The following is a 22,712-nucleotide window of genomic DNA, read 5'->3' on the forward strand; positions in this document are numbered from 1 at the left end:
CATTTTGTATGCTTTTTTAGGGGGGGGGGTTGAATAAATTTTTATTTTATTTCGAAAATTAAGGTAAACTACAAACTCAAAAAAAATGTTTTGTGCTTTGTTTTGATTAATAGGAATCTAAGACTGCTCTTCATTTGCCTAAAGATGCTCATGGTGATTTGGATTGTGAGAAATTAATTGGGCAGCTAACAGAATGCCCTACTTTACATGACCAGGCTGATATATTATACATCTTATATCTAATAAAGTAAGTTTTCTTTTATGTTCTGTAGGCGGTTCTTAATTTATTTTTAAAAATGATGTTCCAGAAAACTAAATATTCAGCTGTACTAATTTTTACGTGAGGTTGTCATTTGTTTCTATCCCGCTTGAAATTCTAACCTTGAAATTCCTGTTAGTATTGGTTATTTTACTTCCAGTTAACAATGCAATGTCCACTTAACAATGTCCTTGACTTATGACCGATTACCTCACAAAGTTACAAAAAGGACTTCTTCAGAGTTTTTCGGAGTTACAATGGCTGCATACACACACATAATCACATGAACACCTGTTGGGTGCTTGACAACCAGCTCACCTTTACCTCCATTTCCAGTATCCTGCAATCACATGACTGTGATTTGCAATGTTTTCAGTGTTTACTTCCTGTTTTTAATTTTAAAAATGCCCCTTAGCAAAAATGGGTTAACTTAACAACTGTGGCATTTGCTTAACAACCATCATAAAAAACTGTCATAATTGTGAATTCAGTCTTGTGATGCCACGACTTACAACACAATAATTTATGACTGTAATTCCAGGGTCAATTGTAGCATAAGTCGAGGATTACCTGTGCCAATAAACTCATCTGATACATCATCTGGTTTTCACTAGTGGAGCAGCTATTTCTTTTTACAAATTATGCTGTAAGGTCTGCATTTCCTCTCTGTTCAAAAAAGCACCAACCGGTTGGCACTGCGGGGACACAGATGGGGAAATGGCAAGCTCCGCGGAACTCTGCCAAAACCCCGTCTGTCAAGCTGCCGCCGACAGGCCTTCGGACCTCCCCTGTCTTGAAGGGACAGGGGGACAAGAAGGGACCACTTGGGCGGCCGAGAGGAACGGGCAGGTTCCTCGGGGCCGGAGGCTTTCCCTTCACACCGGCTGAGTGAAACGACAGCCATGGCGGCTGTCCCAAAACCGCGGCAACCGGGAACAAAGATCGTGCTGGAGGAGAGGAGGAGAAGTGGAGAAGAACAGGGAGCTTGTATGCCGGGTGAGTTTAACAATTACCCAGGCGGGAGCTGCCCTCAGATGTGGATTGCAACAAGTGAGCCCCTGTTTTAATAGCGGCTAACAACTATAGGGGCTAAAAGACAAAGGACCTGTTTGATAGAAAGCACTTATTATGACTGTGTGGAAATGGCTTAGTTACAATTTTTTAAACTATTTTTATTTTTTTTCCTGTGGATAAATGAGGCTAGGCTGATTTTGTGAAGTGAGACTGGATTATATCTGGGAGAGAGGAAGGAGAAGAGGAAACAACTATGTTTTAAAAGTAAAGACAAAAGACAAACGGTGATGGATAAAATGGCTGCTAACTCTGAAGGGAAAGTATGAATCCCAGACTATTTGTTAATTGAAAAGAGAAACTATGTTGCTTGTTGCTTGTTACTTGTACTGAATTGATACTGAGAAAAGACTTAGAGACCTTGGTTTCTTTTTTTTTTATTTAAAAAGTTTTACAAATACATTTTCTCCCCAATTCCCCCCCCAAACCCTCCCTAACCCTCCCCTCCCCCCATGACTTCCTCTAGATAAAATCCAAATCAAAATTACATTTTTTGAAACTTAAACCCCTCCACCCCCTGTGTACTATTTATATCTTCATAGAACTCAGTTAATCTATCCCTACATAATATATTCAGCTAAAAGCTATCTGATATTTCCTAATTTGATATTTATTCTGCACATAGTCTATCCACTTTTTCCACTCCCATACATAAGTCTCTTGAGTTTGATCTTTTAAATATGCTGAAATCTTCGCCATCTCTGCAAAACTGGCCATCTTCAAAGTCCATTCTTCAATAGTGGGCATGGCATCATTTTTCCAATATTGGCCTATCAATAATCTCGCTGCTGTCACCATATACAATATCAGGTTTGTTTCACCCAATGTAAAACCCTTAACTATACCCAATAAAAACAATTGTGGAGAAAACTGAAGTTTTTTCTTCAAAACATTTTGCATAACCCACCAAATTTTTATCCAAAAAGCCTTCGCTTTCTTACAGGTCCACCATATATGATAATATGTGGCATCTAAACAATCACATCTCCAGCATTTTGGTTGAACATTAGGATACATGCACGATAATTTCTTAGGATCTAAATGCCACCTATAAAACATTTTATAAAAATTTTCCCTCAAGTTCTGCGACTGTGTAAATTTAACATTCTGGACCCATATTTTTTCCCATGTTTCCAACATCACTGGTTCTGCAAAATTTTGTGCCCACTTTATCATACAATCTTTAACCAGTTCATTTTCCGAGTCTCTTTCTAACAAAACATTATAAACTCTCTTAATATGCATTAGACCTTTCTCTTTTATATGTCTAACCAATTCTTCTTCATGCATCATTATACCAAGCTTTTGATCTTCTTTCCATCTCAATTGGAGTTGATTATACTGTAGCCAAGTTAAATTAATTCCTTCTTCCAACAGTGTTTCTAATGTCTTTAGTTGCCATCTGCCCCCATCCATAAAAAGAACTTCTTTGTATAACCCCCCCCCCCGAGTGACATTATATTTGTATTCCATATAATATGACCAAGATCCAGCCATAACGGTATTTTGTAATCCCATTTGAGTCGGTGCTTCTTCCAGACTCTCATCAAAGAGTTCCTAAATATGTGGCTTTTGAATACTTTGTCCACTTTGTTCTCGTAGAATAAATATGCATGCCAACCAAATTCAAGATCATGACTTTCTATATTCAATATTCCAGTCTTTATCCTTCCAAACCAATCACTTGCTTGCGTCAAGGCTGCTGCTTCATAATACAGTTGTAGGTTTGGAAGTTTAAGGCCTCCCCTTTCTGGGACATCTTGCATAATTTTCAGTTTAATTCTCGGCTTTTTCTCATTCCAGACAAACTTATTCACTCCTCTTTGCCATTCACTCAGTTGTTTATCACTTTTAAGCACCGGAATCATTTGAAACAAAAAAAGAAATCTAGGCAAAACGTTCATCTTAACTGCTGCTATTCTTCCAAGCTGCAGTTTTTTCCAGGTCTCCATATCCTTTTGTACCTCTCGCCACAACACCTCATAATTATTTTGAAATAATTTTGAATTTGAATCTGCAACTTGAACTCCTAAATATTTAACCTTTGATACTATTTCAAAGCCTGCCTTGCTTTCAAGTTCCTGCTTTCGAACTTGTGTCATATTTTTAACTATCATCTTCGTTTTTTTCTGATTCAGTCTAAATCCTGATACCATACCATATTCTTCTATAATGTCTTTCATCTGGATTATTGATTCCATCGGCTGTGTTAGGGTAACAACCAGATCATCTGCAAATACCCTAGTCCTATAATCTTCTTGCCTAATAACTATTCCATGTAAAGAATTTGAGTCCCGTATTGTATTCAACAAGACTTCTAGTGTTAAAATAAATAACAATGGGGATAGCGGACAACCTTGTCTTGTTCCTTTTTCAATACTAAAATTTGTATCAAACTTCCATTAATAATAATTTGTGCCATTTGTTGTTGATAAATTGCTGCAACTGCCTGTATAAACTGATCCCCAAAATCCATTTTTCTTAAAGTCTTTAATAGAAAGTTCCAATCCACTCTATCAAAGGCCTTCTCCGCAACCAAAAACACCAGCACTGCAGAGATCTGTTTATTCTTCTCAAGATATCCCAATAAGTCTATTATTTGCCTTACATTATCCTTCATGTATCTGCCTTCTATAAATCCTGCTTGATCATGATGAATCACCTCTTGAATAACTGGCATTAACCTGTTGGCTAATACTTTTGCAAAAATTTTGTAGTCATTCAGAAGAGATATTGGTCTGAAATTCTCAGGTTTTTTAAGACCTGCTTGCTCTTTCGGTATCAATGAAATATAAGCTGCTTTTCATGAGGGAGGTATTTTACCCCCTTGTTGTATATTGCAAAATAAGTCTTTGAGGTATTCAACCATTTCTGCTTGTAAAGTTTTATAATACACCGCAGTTAAACCATCCGTCCCTGGTGCTTTAGCTGTTTTCAGTTGTTTAATTGCGGCAATAATCTCCTCAACTGTTATCGGTTGACTCATTCTTTCCTTTTGTTCACTAGATATTTTCATAACTTTTCTTTCTTCTAAGTATTTATCTATAAATCCAGTTTTTATATCATCTTTAGCATATAATATATCATCTTTAGCATATAATAGTCTAAGAAAGCTTCTTTAATTAATTTTTGTTGAAAAATTTCCTTTCCTCCACTCTCAATGCTACCAATAACCCATGTACTCTGTCGTTTCCTCAATGTGTAAACCAACCATCTGCCCGGTTTATTAGCGTTGCAAAATGTATTATGTTTTGCAAATTGTAAGTTAATTGCTGTTGGTTTCTGATACATAATCTGTTCACTGGAGGACTTATGGAAAATTTGAAAGAAGAAATTAAATGGAATAATGGAAACTGAACTAAATAAAAATGATTATAAGAGATTATAAGAGAAAGGCGTGGCAACAAAAGGAAGACATGATACCATATATGAAATAGTTCCAGAATTAACTTTGCAGAACTTATAACTTTGATGACACTGAAAGGGAAAAGAAATACATTTGGACAGATTGGAGAAAAACAAACAATGGAATAAATCAAGTAACAAGATAACAAAATATCACATTTTGATTCAAATGGATGTAATGGTTATTGGGTGAATGATTAATGTTAGGAGATACTTTTCTTTCTTCTCTATGCTTTCTTTTCATTTCTTTTTTCTCTTTGTTTTATTCTTTTCTCATTTGCTTTTTTTCTTCCCTCTCTATTTTCTCTCTTTTTTCTCTCTAATATAATTGTTTAATTCTTTTTTTTGTTATTTTTAAACTCCCTTTTCCCTTTTTACTGATGTCTCTATTACTTCTTTATTTTTTTATTGTAATTACTATTGTTACTATTTTCTTTGTTATTACTATCACCACCTTGTTTTAATATATATATACATACACAAATAATTTGATTAAGAAATAAGAGCACAAATGATTTAAGAAAAATACGATCGCTAGAGGCTTTAACTTTTTCTTAAACTTTGAATTTTTCGTAGATTCAACAACTTAGAAGAAAAGGTTTTTTAAGATATTGGAAGATATTTGTTAAAATATATTTTTTATTTTAAATTAGAAATATGGAGGAGAATAAATGGAAAAACAATATGGGTAATACATTGTGAAGTAATTTGAAGCTAACAGATTGAATAAGAGAATAGGAGTGGAGGAAGGTATTATATTAGAAAACAGTTGAAACAAAGCTTGGAATTAGTTAAAAATTAAAATAAGAGTTAGGAGTGGAGGAAAGCATGAGCTGGAAAACAGTTAAAGCAACGCTGTGGACCAGCCAATAAACAGAGTTAGGAGTAGAGGAAAGCATACGCTGGGTAACAGTTTATATGAACTGTGAACCAGTTAAAAATAAAAAGATAGGAGTGGAGGAGACTATACCTGGGGAACAATTGAAATATAGTTGTGAACCAGTTAAAAATAAAGGTGGGAGCGGAGGAAAGCACTGCTGGAAAACAACTATTTAAGCTGTAAACCAGTTATAAAATAAATATAGGAGGAATAAAGGAGATAAGGTTGGTATGTAGTTAAAATAAGATTGACTGTGAACCAGCCAAAATAATTCAAGGTCAGGAGTGGAGGTAAGCCTTGCTGGAAAGCAGCAGATCAAGATGTGAACCAGCTAAAAAATAAAATTAGGAAGAAACTTTACAGGAGAATAATAATATAACTGTGAACCAGTTAAATAATCAGATTGGAGTTATATAAACTACTAAGAGAAAAGGGAAATAAATTTTTGATAAGGGTTTTCGAACGGCACTCAGCTGCACGGTACCCCTCCTTCCCGTACTTGAAACAGACTGATGATCTTGGTGTGAGGGCGGTTTGTGGCTTGGATGCTTCTCGTTTCCCCTGGGTGGGGATCTCTTCCAGGCTCTCCCTGCTCAGTACTGGTTCCTGGCCAGGTTGATCTCCACCTCTTCAGCTAGGATGTACCACTCATGCAGACAGTTTAGGGCTCCTCTGGCTAGGCAGGCATGGTAGTCATTTTTTTCCAAAAATTGGGAAAAAAATTGGAAAAAAAAAGAAAGCACGAACTCTTGAAACTTCAGTATTTCAAAACGAAACATTTATTGAAAAGAAAGTGATTGCAAGACAAAAGCATAGGTATAAAGACCCATCTTTCTTTTCTTGGAACAACACTGGGACAGCAATTTTTGGTCATGTTGGTTCGATGAAACCCCTAGCCAGGTTCTTATCTATGAAGGTTCTCAATTCCTCGAGTTCTCTGTGGGACATGCTATACATCTTGGGTTTTGGTAGTTTGGCTCCTGGGAGGATCTTGATAGCATAGTCTGTAGGACGGTGGGGGGAGGAGATCGTCAGAGCCCTCTTCGCTGAACACTTCAGCTAAGTCCTTGTATTCCCTGGGAATGCCCTGAGTTGGCACTGCTCTCCCAGCCACAGTTGTTTCTTTGTTTGGATTTCCTCCCAGTTCCTCCTTTCGGCCATCTGGTCCAGTCACTTCCCATTGGAATCTTAGGGTTCCCTGCTTCAAGTTTACTCTAGGGTTCCACTTCCTCAGCCACAATAAATGTGAGTCACTCATCATGAGTCCCCATGGCTATGACTAGAGGTTCTGTGGCAAAAGTTGCCTGCTCTTCCCCCTCCCCCCATGACTGATTCGTCTAACTGGCAAAATGCTATGGGGATTTTTAGCTTCTGCAGATGGATGCCCAGTTTCCCCACCAGAGTTGGGCTAATAAAGCACCAGGTGGCAGAATCAGGAATGTGGGAGGAGGCCTACCTGCCTGTTGGGTGGCAGAATCATACTTTACTTCCAGAGGGGTGGGTCTTTCTTTATAATTGCAGTGCTCTTGGCTGACCAGGGACATTCGCAGGAGCCGGTGCTGCACAAGGCAGGTTTGGCAGGGCAGCTGCCGCTTCTGCAGCGATGTTGGCTGGGCCTGCGGCCACTGGATCTGAAGTGACGGTTCTGGCTCCACCGACTGCTGCTGCAGCCTTGCCCCCCGGCAATGATTCAACTCTCCCCAGACTCAAACATTTCCATCACAAATCTCATGACATGTCTCTTGAGTTGATTGTTCCCAGCTGGTTTCTCAGTCAGTTCTTGGTCTGACGGAGCTTCCAGCTCGTGTTTCCAGCCCAGTTGTCAGCTGCCGCAAGTGAGGGTGACTCCTCTGGTTCTGCTGTCCCAGTTGTCTTTCTTCCCCACTCCGATCGACCACCTGGGCTTCGTGGAGCCTTTCAACACAACTTTGATATATTTGATGGGGCAGATGTAACTGGCATCTGGCTGGGTGGAGGTAGAGGTCTCCCCCCAGCATTCAGCCTCTCCTTGCTTTGTTCGGACATTTTCCACCTCGCTGCTCAGACACTCCTCAACGTGGGTATAGCTCACTCCTATTTGCATTGCTGAGTGTCAATTATATCCCTCTGGAGCTGGACCTGCCCTCCTTCCTGCTCTTACATCAGTCTTTTCACTCAGCCATTTGCGAGTGCATTGGAGTGTCTGTTTCTCAGCTAATATTTTGTCTAAATTACTGTTTAATTTTGTTAATTTCATTTTGGACCTTTCCTGTTGGTTTGTGAGTCTTGCGCTTCATCTAGCTTTACTTAGGTGACGCTAGTAGGTGCGGAACGGCGGTTCGGGGCTCCGGCCACCGTTCGTGGCTTGGATTTGCTGGCGGGTTATTTGATTTTGTTTTTTGCCGCCATTTGCTTGCCGCTAGGTTGCTGAGACTGACAGCAGCCTTTTTTCGCTTAGTTTTTATCTACGATCCTCACGGCTTGAGTCCCTGCCGGCTGGCATACTCATTAGCCAAATAGTGCCTACGTTTTATCAATTTTACTTGTGGCTACAGTCCGGCTGTAGGCGCTTTGTTTCGCCTGGCTTGTGACTCGCTGTGGATTCCCTCACGGGCCACCATTTTGTGTTTAACGGCCACCTGCTCTTTTTTGCTGTTTTGTTTGCGCCGCGACCTGGGCTTTGGTTTCCAGGGTCGCTGGCTTGACTGCAGGTGTGGACGCTGTCCAGACCTTACCTGCGTGTGGCACCTGTCTGGAGATGTTTGATTGACAGCATTCAGCATCCCTATCTTTTATTTTCCTAAAAAAAAAAAAAACCTTCATAAATGGATATACTGATTTTATTCATTATAAGAATATACATACCTGTATATATATAGATATATTTTTAAAAAAAATTAAATTAAAAATTAAATTAATTCATTTGGAATTGTTGATTCACCCACATTGGGGGTTTGTTTTTTATGGACAATATGGAGGCAGTTGCCCTTTCCTCAGACCTTGACAGGAGCCCCTCCCCATCTCCAGTTCCTTCTCCTAAACAGGCCAAGGGGAGGAAGACTAAGGGTTCCAAACCTGCAAAGTCTGGCAAGTCTTCTAAATCAGACAGGGATGCCCAACGTAGACACAATGCCCTGGAGAAACAATTTTCTAAGGCACAACACCAGGCACAGTTGCTTGATTGCCCTGAACCAGTCGATGAAGAATTGTACCATAATGCTGATTGTGACCCTGTGGTCTCCCAGGATGTAGCAAACCAGGGTGGTGAACCTTGTGCAGTCAAGTCCATCCACTTGACCTCTGTCAACCAGACCTGTGTCAGAGTTAGATCAAGGTCCTCTAGCACTGCTAGCCACAATTCTCAGGCTTCCAGGCCTGCTCCTGAGGCTACCTTTACACCCACTGCAGCAGGTCTCCGCCCTGAAGCGGGGCCTGCCTTTGGTCAGCCTGTGGATTTTCAGTCACTATTTACTCAGGCTATGTCCCACATATTTCAGGTTGGGTTACAGCAGGCGACTGGTATGTTACCTAATCCAGGTTGTGTTCCTGCTACTTCATGTCATATGCCGTCTGCTTTTGGACAGCAACCTTCTACTTCTTATGGTCAGGTGTCTGAACCTGTCAAAGAGGACGATTTCCTGGAAGACTTTGAGATGTCGGATGATGAGGAGACGATCCAGGACAAGCCTGCCTTTCCGGGATTGTTCAAGCCTTCATTGTTTTGTTCTCTTTTGCGCAAAGCGAAGGTTGCCACTAACATGGACACCAACCTAAATCAGGGTTCTGCTTCTATTCCACCAGGCCCTGACAGTAACCTGTTTAATCTGCCTCAGCCTGATTATGACTTTGTGCCGTGTCCTGACCTTTTCTGCCAGGTCATTCAGAAACCATGGGACCACCCTGCCTCGCTTTCTGGCCCAAATACCTTTGATCAAAAACTGTACGCCTCGGCCCCTGCGCTGGATGCTCTCCTGCAATTGCCTACGATAGATGATCCCATAGCCAGTCTTACATCCTCGTCTATTCTGGTAGGTGAAGCCGGTGATGGCCTTAAGTTTGAGGATAAACGGGCGGAGATGGCATTTCGTAAAACACACCAGGCGGCGGCATGGGCCATCCGTGCTGCTACTTCATCTTCATTTTTCAACCGGGCATCTCTGGTGTGGCTGCGTCAATTGAGGGACAGACTTCCTCCTGAAGATGCTCAATTACAGCAGGATCTGGCTAAGTTAGTTGCTGCTGCTGAATATTCGGCCGATGCGTCTTTGGACGCAGCTAAATTTGCTTCGCGAGCCTTGGCTTCGACAGTTTCTTCTAGACGTCTTTTGTGGCTCCGCAACTGGAGAGCTGACGCAAAATCCAAGTGGCGCCTGACTGCTGCTCCATACAAAGGACCTGCTTTGTTTGGCTCATCTCTGGATTCCGTCCTGGTCGAGAACAGGGATAAGAAGAAAGTGTTGCCCACGGCATTCAGACGCCAGGATAGGCGTTATTTACCTTATAACCGGCAGCCTTTTCGTCAGGACCAAGGCTCCGGGAGCGCCTCTTATCACCGATCATCTCAGTTCTCTTACCAACCAGCTTCAGACCGGGCGTCCTTTCGTGACCGTGGCCGCCGCCAATCCAACTTCAGGCGCCCCTTCTGATCTTCTGCTTCCCGCTACTCCAGACGTGGCAAGTGACTCACCGTTCCTGGTACCGATTGGCGGCAAACTCCAGGCCTTTTCTCACCTGTGGCCAATTACCACCTCGGATGCCTGGATTGTCCAAACTGTCACCAACGGTCTCTGTTTGGAGTTCACTTCCATACTGCAGGACTTTTATATTCCATGCCCTTGGCCGGCTCAGCCTGACAAGCGTCTCCTAATTTCCCTCGAACTTCAACATTTGCTGCAGATACAGGCCATAGAATGAGTTCCAGGGGACCAACTGTGAACCAGCTTCTATTCAACGCTATTCCTTGTCCAAAAAAGCTCCGGCGATTGGAGAGGCATTCTGAATCTACGACGTCTCAATCAACACATCTTATACAGTCGGTTCAAAATGCATTCTCCAAAATCCTTGCTAGGTTGCATTCGACGGGGGGATCTGATGCAATCAGTGGATTTGAAGGAGGCATATCTGCATGTCCCCATTCACCAGTCACACAGGAAGTACCTCCGGTTTGCGTTCGGGGACCACCATTTTCAATATCGGGCGATGCCGTTTGGCCTCTCTTCCGCCCTGCGGACTTTTACAAAACTTCTGGCAGCAGTGGTGGCGTCACTCAGGGAGGTTCCTGTTCATCTGGTCTGCTACCTCGATGACATATTGATTCTGTCATCGTCACCGGAACGGGCGATTCAAGACCGGGAGTTGGTCGTGCGGACTCTTCAGGTCCACGGGTTCACCCTGAACTTCGCCAAAAGTCATCTGTCTCCCACGACCCGTATCCTGCATCCCGGAGCAACGATAGATTCGGATCAGTGTGTGGTCTTCCTATCTCCTGACAGACAGTCCAGCATTCAGCAACTGGTCTCTCAAATTCTCTTGACAAGGACTGTAACGCTACTGATACTTTCCCAGCTTCTGGGAAAACTAATATCGTGCATAGCCATTGTGCCTTGGGCGCGGTTCCACCTTCGTCGCCTACAGTGGTTCCTGCTTCCTTTCCAGAAACAAGGTCAAGCGGAATACCTATTCAAAGTGACAGTGCCAGCTCCGGTTCGGCTTTTCCTTCGGTGGTGGCTGTCTCCGGCTCTCAGCCGGGGTTCTCCATTTCTGGAACCAGAACGGATGGTGCTAACCACGGACGCGAGTCTGCTGGGCTGGGGGGCCCATCTCAACTCTCAGCCCAGGGCGTCTGGTCGCCTGCAGAAAAACTTCACAATATCAATTGGCTAGAGCTATGAGCGATCAGGTTCACTCTTCTACATTTCTGACATCTTGTCTATCGCCAAAACCTTCTGATTCTAACGGACAATGTGGCCACCAAGGCCCATATCAACAAACAGGGGGGGACCCGTTCTTGGACTTTAATGCAGGAGGCAGAGAGGCTGCTATCGTGGGCAGAGCTCCACCTCCTATCGATAAGAGCTGAACACATCTCAGGGGCTGTAAATCGGGAAGCGGATTGGCTCAGCAGAGACCAGCTAGATCACTCCGCGTGGCAGTTGGACCCTTGCCTGTTTCAGGACCTGTCAAGGAGGTTCGGCCTGCCGGTGGTGGACTTGTTTGCGACAGCTCACAATACTCAGCTGCCGAGATTTTTTTCCCGTTATCCATCTCCATCAGCGGAGGGCCTGGACGCACTTCGGAGTCCATGGCCCCGGGGGCTCCTTTATGCCTTCCCTCCCCTGCCTATCATCTCCAAGGTGATTCGGAAGGTAATTCTGGAACGGGTGGATCTTCTGCTGGTGGCGCCGTATTGGCCTCATCGGGAGTGGTTCGCCAACCTCAAGAACTTGTCCGTAGAGCCACCTTGGCGGTTTCCTCCCGACAAAATTGTCTTAATTCAGGGTGCCGTGCGCCACCCGGAGCCAGAATGGCTCCGATTAGCCGTGTGGCATTTGAACGGATAAGGTTGTTCAAAGACCATTTATCTGAAGAGGTCATTTCCATTATTCAAGCCGCCAGACGCCCGTCCACAGTTCGTATATACAACGCATCCTGGACTGCCTTTACGCGATGGTGTGGAGTTCATCATGTTGACCCGACGACTGCGGCTGTTCCAGACATTCTGCAGTTCCTGCATGCGGGGTTTTCTAAAGGTCTAGCTCCTGCGACCCTTCGCCATCAGGTGGCTGCTCTGGCTACTGTTTTGACTGGGGATAACCACGTCCCTTTGTCTCAGGATCCCAGAATATGTTCTTTCCTCCAAGGGGTCACCAACCTGCAGCCCCCTCCAATTCATCGCTACCCTACATGGGACCTTACATTAGTATTACAAGCTTTGACTTCTCCACTGTTTGAACCTCTAGCTTCGTTCAGCCTGCGACACCTGTCCTTGAAGATGGCCTTTTTGTTAGCAATCACTTCGGCTCGCCGAGTATCCGAAATTGCAGCCTTGTCCATGCGAAGTGATCTCTGTATTTTCTATCCTGACCGTGTGGTTTTACGTTTGGACCCAGCATTTGTCCCCAAAGTCAACACACGCTTTCATCGGGCCCAAGAAATTATCTTGCCAAATTTCTGCCCGGACCCTCGCCTTCCTACTGAGAGATGCTGGCATACCTTAGATGTGCGTAGGGCGTTGAAATGCTATCTCAAACGGGACAGCCCCTTTCCGCAGGACTGAGGCGTTATTGGTGTCCTTCCTCCCCTCTTCCTTGGGTCAGAAGGTATCTTCAGCAACTGTAGGCAGATGGCTCAAAGCCTGTATTTCTAGAGCATATGAGTTGCAGGGGGCTCCTGTCCCGGGGGGTATCCTGCCCCATTCTACCCGCAGTGCCGCAACATCAGCGGCTTGAGCTACCCAGGCATCTGTAGATGATTTTTGCCGGGCGGCCACTTGGTCCTCTCTTTCTTCTTTTGTACGTCACTATCGTTTAGATGTGTTTGCCTCTGCTGATGCTGCCTTTGGCAGAAGAGTTTTGCAGTCTGTAATTTCTCCCCAAGGCCAGGCATCAGCTTCGTTCCCTCCCTCTTCTTAGTAAACTTGGGTATGTCCCATGTTGAGGAGTGTCTGAGCAGCGAGGTGGAAAATGGACGTTGCTTACCTGAACGTCCCTTTTGTCCTCGCTGCGAAGACACTCCGTCCCTCCCTTCTCTTCGCCTGGCCTGGCCTTGGTGGGGGTGTTTTTTGTTTCCCTTTGTAGCTTTTGTGTTCCCGTCCTGCAATCTGCTGGTGTTTCTTCGTATCTGTCAGGATGTCCTCGTGAAAAGACTGACGTAAGAGCAGGAAGGAGGGCGGGTCCAGCTCCAGAGGGATATGATTGACACTCAGCCGTGCAAATATGAGTGAGCTATACCCATGTTGAGGAGTGTCTTCGCAGCGAGGACAAAAGGGACGTTCAGGTAAGCAACGTCCATTATTTGCAAGGTCCCCTCGGTAGAGAAAATTTCTCTGGGTTGGCTGCTTTTGCAGATCCTGCTTTATGTAAGGTCTTCTCTCCATTCAAGAAAGCACAAACTCTTGAAACTTCAATATTTCAAAAGGAACCTTTTATTGAAAAGAAAGTGATTGCAAGAAAAAAGCAAAGCAGGATCTAAATTCCCCTTAGGCAATTCCGTTAGGATAAAGGAGTTAGAAATCCCACCCCTCAGTCCAATATTGAATGAGCCAATCCACAGGTGCGAAGATGTTGTGAAAAGAGCTGCCCTGGGAAGGAGATAAGGAACTGTTCCCAGGCGCTTCTTTTAGGAGACTTCAGAACGGAGACAAAACAGATGGCCCTTCCCCCTTACACATTCCCCAAAGCAGTGGTGAAATGTAAAATTTGTTACTACTGGTTCTGTGGGTGTGGCTTGGTGGTGGTGGGTAATGTGACTGGGTGGGCGTGGCCAACTTTTTTTTTTCTTTTAAAAGCATTTTTTCTACAACCTCTTCAGCCGAAGAGGTTGTTTAAAAAATGCTTTTAAAAGGCTCTGATGATCCCAGCTGAGTTGCCTGATTGTCAGAGGCCTTTATTTTCTTTTAAAAGCTTTTTTTTTTTTTTTTGCTTTTAAAAGAAAAAAAAAGCCTCTGATGATCAGACAACTCAGCTGGGTTTGTCAGAGCCTTTTAAAAGCATTTTTTCTACAACCTAAAATGCTTTTAAAAGGCTCTGACGAACCCAGCTGAGTTGTCTGATCGTCAGAGCCTTTTAAAAGCATTGTTTCTACTGATTGCTCTGACAATCAGGCAACTCAACTGGGATCGTCAGCCTTTTAAAAGCATTTTTTCTACAACCTTTAGAAAAACTGCTTTTAAAAGGCTCTGACGATCCCAGCTGAGCCGCGCGATCATCAGAGGTTTTTTTTTTACTTTTAAAAGCATTTTTTCAGCTGAAAAAAAATGCTTCTTCATGCGAAAGTCTTTTGAGCAACATTAAAGAAAATGCATAAGTGCTTGTTTAATTTTGAAACAGTAGAGATAGTCCTTATTTAGCAACTGCCTTGGATAGCAACTGTTTGCAGATACAGTGGTGATAAATAGTAATAAAAAACATTTTTTGACCAGTAAGTACATTCACAGTACCAGAAGCCAGAAGTGTGAAACCATGGTATGGTCTGGTGGGAAGATTCTAATCAACTAATTAAGGTCACAGGGTGAGCTTGTTAACTTGCTCTTAGCACTTTTTAGGAACATGGTGCAATACAGAAAAAAAAAAAACCTCAGGAAGATATAGTTTGTTTAAGTAATATCTCCATCTTGTGAGGCAAAAAAAAAAAAAAAAAAGAGGGAGAAGAGAAATGGATCAGGCACAGGTAGCCCTTGTCTTAACAACCACAATTGAGCCAAAATTTCTATTGCTAAGTGAGACAGTTGTTAAGTGAATTTTGCTCCATTTTACAACCTTTCTTGCTACAGTTGTTAAATGAATCATTGGAGTTGTGAAGTTAGTAACACAGTTGCTAAGTGAATTTGGCTTCCCCATTGACTTTGCTTGTCAAAAAGTCACAAAAGGTGATCATGGTCCCAGGACATTGCAACCATTATAAATATGAGCCAGTTACTAACAGTCTGAATTTTAGTCACATGACCATGAGGACCTGTAATGATCGTAGGTATGAAAATGGTCCTAAGTCACTTTTTTCTGTACCATTGTAACTTAAAACAATCACTAAATGAACTGTTCTAAGTTGAGGGCTACCTGTACAAGAGAATGTTATTTGAATAACAAAGCAACAACCAGTGATCTCTCTCCCTTCCACTCTCTCTCTCTCTCTCCCTCTCTCCCTCTCCCTCCCTCTCTCTCTCTCTTCACATAGCAACCGTGTTGATTAGCGTCCATTTTCCCAGAACCAATTTGAGTCAGTAAACAAGGACTACCTGTAATTCTGTTACCTTCACTGAATTTTTAAGTTCTTAAATCAAGAATTGCTTTTGGGGGCTTTCAAAAGTACTGTGGGAACTTAAATGTAAAAATACATGTTTACATAATTACTAATTTTATACAAGTTTTCATGTATATATTTGTATTAAAAGTTGTAGTTTTGAGAGTTGAATTTCAGACTGGAACTTTTACTTATTTCTAGCAATTTAGCCAGGACTGGTACACATACAGCCCATGGAAGGCATGTCCAACCTATGGCCTATGAACCTGGACAGATAGTAATGCAGCCTCACAAGATCATAAAGTTTTAACATTATTATGTGTATTATATACCTTAACTATATTATATATTTTATTTGTGACCCAAGACAATTCCTTTTCATTCAGTGCGGCCCACACAAACCAAAATGTTGGACTCCCATGACTTACAATATCCCACTTTCCTTTTAAAAAAATTAATAGGGACATATAACCATCATGATATGTTTTGTTTTGTAAGAGGTCTTGATTGGGAAACACAGCTCTATGGCCAGTCTGGAGTCACAGTTCATTGTCTCCTCAACGAACTGTACAGCAAAGCAGGTGTAAACCAAGAATGGGGGCTCATCCGCTATATTTCTGGCATATTGAAAAAGAAAGTTGAAGTCCTGGCTGAGGTATGGATCAAACAAATTGTTTCCATTTCCGTTTCTCTCAATCTTGAAAAGCAATAAAAAAAAAAAGATTTCCCATGTAGCATGCACTCAAGTTCTACAGAGAATCCCTGTTCAAATGGCCAAAAGTAGTTATTTGGGGGGGGGGGGGTTGGTTTGCTCTGAAATACTTGTCCTTGGGATAAAAATAGCTCTTATTCTCCTGGCCTTCCAGAAACTTATGAAACTTGGTTATTCTAGCAGGCATGTGGAATTTAAGTACCATAGAACTTGTAGTGTAAGAAATATTACAATCTTTATAGTATTTACCATAATTATATGTTGAATTTCTGTATGATGTTGTAATTTTACATTGGCTGCAAGTGACTTTTGTACACCACTAGTTTTGACTGGTTTATAAATTCATAACTATTATATTTATTTATTTCTTCACTCATCTAGATATTAGTATACATCCATACCCATTAAGCCAGAGAAATAATATCAGCACTATGAATAGAATAGAATAGAATAGAATAGAATAGAATAGAATAGAATAGAATAGAATAGAATAGAATAGAATAGAATAGAATAGAATAGAATAGAATAGAATAGAATAGAATAGCAGAGTCAGAAGGGACCTTGAGATCTTCTAGTTCAATCCCCTGCTTAAGCAGGAAACCCTACACCACTTCAGACAAATAGTTATCCAGCATCTTCTTAAACACTTCCAGTGTTGGAGCATTCACAACTTCTGGAGGCAAGTTGTTCCACTGATTAATTGTTCTAACTGTCAGGAAATTTCTCCTTAGTTCTAAGTTGCTTCTCTCCTTGATTAGTTTCCACCCATTGCTTCTTGTCCTGCCCTCAGGTGCTTTGGAGAATAGCTTCTCCCTCTTCTTTGTGGCAGCCCCTGAGATATTGGAACACTGCTATTATGTCTCCCCTAGTCCTTCTTTTCATTAAGATAGACATCCTTTCTTCATTAAGATAGACAACATATGAACCTTTCTTCATATGTTTTAGCCTCCAGTCCCCTAATCCTCTTTGTTGCTCTTCTCTGCACTTTTCTAGAGTCTCAACATCTTTTTTATAGTGTGGTGATCAAAACTGGACTCAGTATTCCAAGTGTGGCCTTACCAAGGCATCATAAAATTGTATTAACACTTCATGTGATCTTGATTCTATCCCTCTATTTATGCAGCCCAGAACTGTGTTGGCTTTTTTGGCAGCTGCTACACATTGCTGGCTCATATTTAAATGGTTGTCTACTAGGACTCCAAGATCCCTCTCACAGTTACTACTATTTTTTTAAAGTTTTTTATTTTTTATAAATATCTCAAATCAATGCATGAACAATGTGGCACCAGAGTGTCATACATTCTAATGCAAATAAAAGTAATTAAGTTAATCATAATTATTACATTCTATCAACGTGTATTTCTAATAATAATACACATTTATACTAGGTTGCAATCTATCATTATTCAATCATTCCACATTTTCTCTTGTTATTACTTTAATTTTGTTGTATAAAAATGTATACACTAATATTCCCCGTTCTCTTATTTCTATCACTTATTCTAGCTTTTAATCATGTCACCCATTGTTAAACAACTTTATCTTTCTTTCCTATCTAACTACTAATCATGTCACCTACCTAAAAAGAAAGAGAAGAGAGAGAGAGAAAAGGGAAGGCAAATCAGAACAACAACAACAAAAAGAAATCATCCATCCATCATCTCTTGTCCACTTCAATATTTTAATTGCTACTCTTTAAGAAAAAAGAGGGGAAAGGAAAAGCAAATCAAACCAACAGTAAAAAGAAGAAAATACTCATCTATCCATCGTCTCTTGCCTGCTTCGATTCTTTAATTGCTATGCTTTTTTTTTTTACTTACCTTCCAAATTCCTCTCTTAAATCTTTAACTCTGTCTACGCCTGTTTCTTGGATGTTCAATCTAGATATTTCTTCCCCCTCTACCAGTGGTGGGTTTATACCAGTTCACCCTGGTTCAAGCGAACCAGTAGTGGCAGCAGTGGGAGTTTCCACCCACCTGCCCGGACTTCAATCACAGACACTCTGTGCATGCGCAGAAGCGCCGTGCACGAGCGCACACGCGTGCTCACAGTTCTGAACCGGTAGTGAAGGTAAGTGGGACCCACTACTGCCCTCTACCTCTTCCAATGCGTAGTTTCTATTATTTCTACCCAGGCCCCTATCTCCCTTTCAAACATATGTTCCAACTCTCTTAGTTTATTTTTCCCCTGGTTTAATTTGTCTCCCTCCTTCTTCATTTCTTCTGTTGGCTCCTCCCTTTCCTCAGTGTCTTGGTCTTTAGTCATCATCCCTTGTATGATATTTTCCATTTGTTCCATAGTCTCCTTAAATCCTTTCTCCATGATGTCTTTTGCATTTTGAAAGAGTAACTCCATCTCCATCAGAATTCCTCTCATTTTGTCCTTATTTTGTTTTTGTTTTTGTTTTGTTTTTTAAAAAATCAACGTTTATCCAGCAGTCCAAGATCTATTTGTTCAGTCCTTAAATTACCCTTCAAGGAGCACACTAGTCCCAATTCTTTATGTCCCTTAGGAAGACAATCAATTCCATTTAAATAGTCCCAGAGGTTATCTCCTTTACAGATTCAATCTTCTAGTATAGCACTCAAGCGTCTCTTTAATTAAATAGCTTCCTCAATTCCATGTTTGAATCTCCGGGAGTCATGGGGTAGCAAAAATAATTCAATGGATATTGTCACTGTCCTTCATATAGGTATTCCCAAATTCCTTGTAATTTTTCCTTTCGTCAGCAGGTGGCTCTCTGCACTTAGATTTCAGTTTACTAATCAATCGTTATTTTAGTTTTAAAACAGTTAGAAAAGCAGAATAAGTTTTGTAAGTAAATAATTTCAGCATTTTAAAATGCCTTTCCAGTAACAGGTCATTCTACTTTAAGAGTCCAATTTTCTGTTTATTCCAAAGTCTATTATTTTACTCTCCAGTGCCTTCATTTCCAGTTAGATATTTCCTCAAAATGCCTCAAAATGCTTGGGTGCCACTTTAACACATTGTTCTGGGGAAATAGTTCTGAATTGTTTCTTGGGGTTAAATTTAAAACAAAAGAAAAATCCTCTCCCCCAGTTCCAGCACAGCTCGCCTACTTCGCTCCAGCACTCATCTTAGTTGGTCATTGGTTATCCCAACTTTGTGGCAGCCATCTTTAGGCTGCCTCTTCTTCTTCTTGCCGTGACTGAGAGGGAAAGGGGAAAAACCCTGGGGCAGCAGTGAAATTCACTTACCTTCGCTACCGGCTCGGGACATGCATGCACGCTCACTATGCTTGTATGTACCTCTTCTGTGCATGCACAGAGCCTTCTGCGCATGCCCAGAGGGTCAAAAACCAGATAGATCTGGCCAGATTTCACTGCTGCCCTGGGGTCACAGGAGAACTGCGAATCTCCTCGACCTCACAGGGTGCCCCTCTTCATTTCACCACCCCATAGGGCAGCTTTGGCTCCCTCCTGGAGCCCACAAGCAGGAAGAATTCAGCACAGGGGATGGAATCCAGTTCTCCTGTGTCTGAAAGGTGCCGTGGCATCAACCAGAAGTCCATAGTTACTACTATTGAGCAAAGTACCACATATACTGTACCTTTGCATTTTGTTTTTCTTGCCTAAATGTAGAACCTTACTTTTTTCACCATTGAATTTCATTTTATTAGATAGCGCCCAATGTTCAAGTCTGTTAAGATCCTTCGGTATCTTAAGCCTATCTTCTGGAGTATTGGCTATTTCTGCCAGCTTGATGAGTTCCCCATCTCTTCCCTCGTCCAAATCATTGATGAAGATGTTGAAGAGTATTGGGCCTAAAACAGAGCCTTGGGTACTCCACTGCATACTTCCTTCCATGTAGATGCAGTTCCATTGAGTTGAGTGCGGTTGGTCAGCCAGTTATGAATCCATCTGGTGGTGTTGCTGTCTAACCCACATTTTTCTACTTTATCTGGTAGTAGGTTATGGTCTATTTTGTCAAATGCCTTACTGAAGTCCGAATAAATTATATCGACAGCATTCCTCTGGTCCACCAATTTTGTCACTTTGTCAAAGAATCCAATAAGATTAGTCTGGCATGATCTGTTTTTGACCCATGTTGGCTTTTGGTTATTACTTGGTTTGCTTCTAGGTGTTTGCTGATTATTTGCTTGATTATCTTTTCAGAATCTTCCCTGGTATTGAGGTCAGGCTGATAGGTCTGTAGTTTCCTGGATCTATTTTTTTTTCCTTTTTTGAAGATGGGAACTACATCAGATCTTTTCCAGTCTTCTGGTAGTTCCCCGGTGCTCCGGGACCTTTGAAAGATATAGTTCAGTGGTTCGGAGATCTCGTCTGCCAGTTCCTTCAGAACCTTTGGGTGTAATCCATCCAGTCCTGGTGATTTGAACTCATCTAGGGTAGACAGATGCTCACTTAACATTTTCTTCTCTATTTTAACTTGTGTTCCTAATCTGTTTTTTGTGGTGCTGTTTTTGATAGGTTGGACTATTTTTTCCCTTTGTGTAAAGACAGATGCAAAAAATGAGTTAAGTAGTTCTGCTTTCTCCTTGTTGCTTGTCACCTTCTTGCCACTTTCTCCCAGCAATGGACCAATTGTTTCCTTGACTTTTTCCTTTTTTTAACATGTTGGAAGAAGCTTTTTGTTGTTGTTGTTATTATTTACTTTTATCACAAGCCTTTGTTCATTGTGAGCCTTGGTTTTCCTCACTTCATCTTTGCAGGCTCAGGCTATTTGCTGATATTCTGCCTTAGTTATGTGCCCCTCTTTCCATTTTTTATACTTGTCCTTTTTGTCTTTCAGTTTGTCAGAGAGTTCTTTATGCCCCCATGCTGGTTTCTTTTGAGAGCTGTTATTTTTCTTCTTCATTGGTATTGTGCTAGACTGGGCTTTTATAATCTCACTTTTCAAAATTTCCTAAGCTTCTTGTTGTTTTCTCCTTGAGGATTAATAAAAGATTTATGCTGTATGATAGAAGCTCTGTGCAGGTATTTGGCTGCATATGAATTCAAATAACTTCCTTAAAATATAGGTGCCCATGTAGTTTCTCCATAATGACCTAGCACAGTGGTTCTCAACCTTCCTAATGCTGCAACCCTTTAATACAGTTCCTCATGTTGTGGTGACCCCCAACAATAAAATTATTCCTAAAACCATTGAAAATATGTGTTTTCCGATGGTCTTAGGCGACCCCTGTGAAAGGGTCATTCGACCCCCAAAGGGGTCCTGACCCACAGGTTGAGAACCATTGACCTAGCATATTGAGTTGCCTTTTAGATAATTCCAGAAGTAAGCTCCCAAACTATGTTTGAACACTGATTTTCCAGATACTACATCATCTGAGAAGCTGACATTAGTAGAGCAGGTTCTATAATGCTTGCTTCTCACTTGCAAGGGAATAGGTAAGTATGTTCCTCTGCATTCTCCTCCAGTAGGTCTAACTGCATGAAGAACAAAAACCCTGCACTTGGTTGCTGCCTTTGCTGGACCTCCCTACAAAATATTGAGAGATAATCTTATTGTATTTTTTATATTAGATTCAGATATAGAAAAATATGGATTTGGTCTTCACATTGACATTATTGATATGGAATGACTAAATCAATTTTTCAAAATTTAAGTGTAATGCAATTGCTACATATTTAATAACTTGAACTTTCTTCTTTCCTTTGTTGTGTGTCAGGCCTGTACAGATCTTTTATCCCACCAGAAACAACTTACAGTTGGCCTCCCACCTGAGCCACGTGAAAAAACAATTACAGCGTATGTGAACCTCTCTATCTTAAACCAATGTCTTATTTTTCATACTTCTTGATAGCTTTATGATAAGATTTTTAGAAAATATTTTAGTAGTAAAAGTATTAATTGGGAAACATGAGTCATGTTAACCAGTTTGTTAAAATATGTAATAGCAAAAATGGTCCTTTTCATTAGCAACACCTCTGTTGTGACTTGATGATCAAGGAAAAGCTTGAATGAATGGAACCATTTTTCCCCATTTATAAGTAACTGAGTACAAAATAAGTTCTAGAAAACGAGGATTTTTTTCAATACATTCTACAGTTTAAAATGTATTAAACTGTCCTGGTAATCAGGAACAATTATGAATTCAAAACAAGTTAGACATTTGGGAAAGATTCTCATTCTGCAAGTTTACTTTTCTCCAATCTTAGGTTTCATAAAGGCAGGCTTTCTTTTACAAGTCATTTAGAGGACAAAAAAGATTAAAACCAAACAACACAGCCTGTCCCGCTAGTCTAATAAAAATTATAGTCTGATAATTTGGGAGAGTAATTTATAAGGCTAAACTACTGAAAAGACTTCTTGAAAAATAGCCATAGAGTCACTGACAGATTTTTGCTTATGCCTTTAATTAAATTCAATTTCTGTAGGCCTTTGCCTCCTGAAAGGCTGACCAAACTAATATATGAAGCCAGTGGCCAGGATATCAGCATTGCAGTCCTTACACAGGTAATATG

General features: G+C 41.3%; 1 protein-coding gene across 28 annotated transcripts in view; it reads left to right on the forward strand.

Annotated features, from left to right (window-relative positions):
* Nucleotides 1–22,712, forward strand: part of PHKA2 (phosphorylase kinase regulatory subunit alpha 2) — a 238,320-nt gene that overhangs the window by 140,225 nt on the left and 75,383 nt on the right. For 24 of the 28 annotated variants that reach the window (XM_034434190.3, XM_034434258.3, XM_034434276.3 and 21 more), the window contains 4 exons: nucleotides 114–247; nucleotides 16,050–16,206; nucleotides 21,917–21,996; nucleotides 22,626–22,704. In XM_034434190.3, the coding sequence (XP_034290081.1) occupies nucleotides 114–247; nucleotides 16,050–16,206; nucleotides 21,917–21,996; nucleotides 22,626–22,704 (450 nt within the window). The remainder of the gene's footprint in view (nucleotides 1–113; nucleotides 248–16,049; nucleotides 16,207–21,916; nucleotides 21,997–22,625; nucleotides 22,705–22,712) is intronic. The other 4 variants (XM_034434308.3, XM_087871392.1, XM_087871394.1 and 1 more) reach the window with 1 other exon arrangement.

Source organism: Pantherophis guttatus, chromosome 5 (assembly GCF_059756535.1).
Source record: "Pantherophis guttatus breed Tessera chromosome 5, ASM5975653v1, whole genome shotgun sequence".
NCBI lineage: Eukaryota > Metazoa > Chordata > Lepidosauria > Squamata > Colubridae > Pantherophis > Pantherophis guttatus.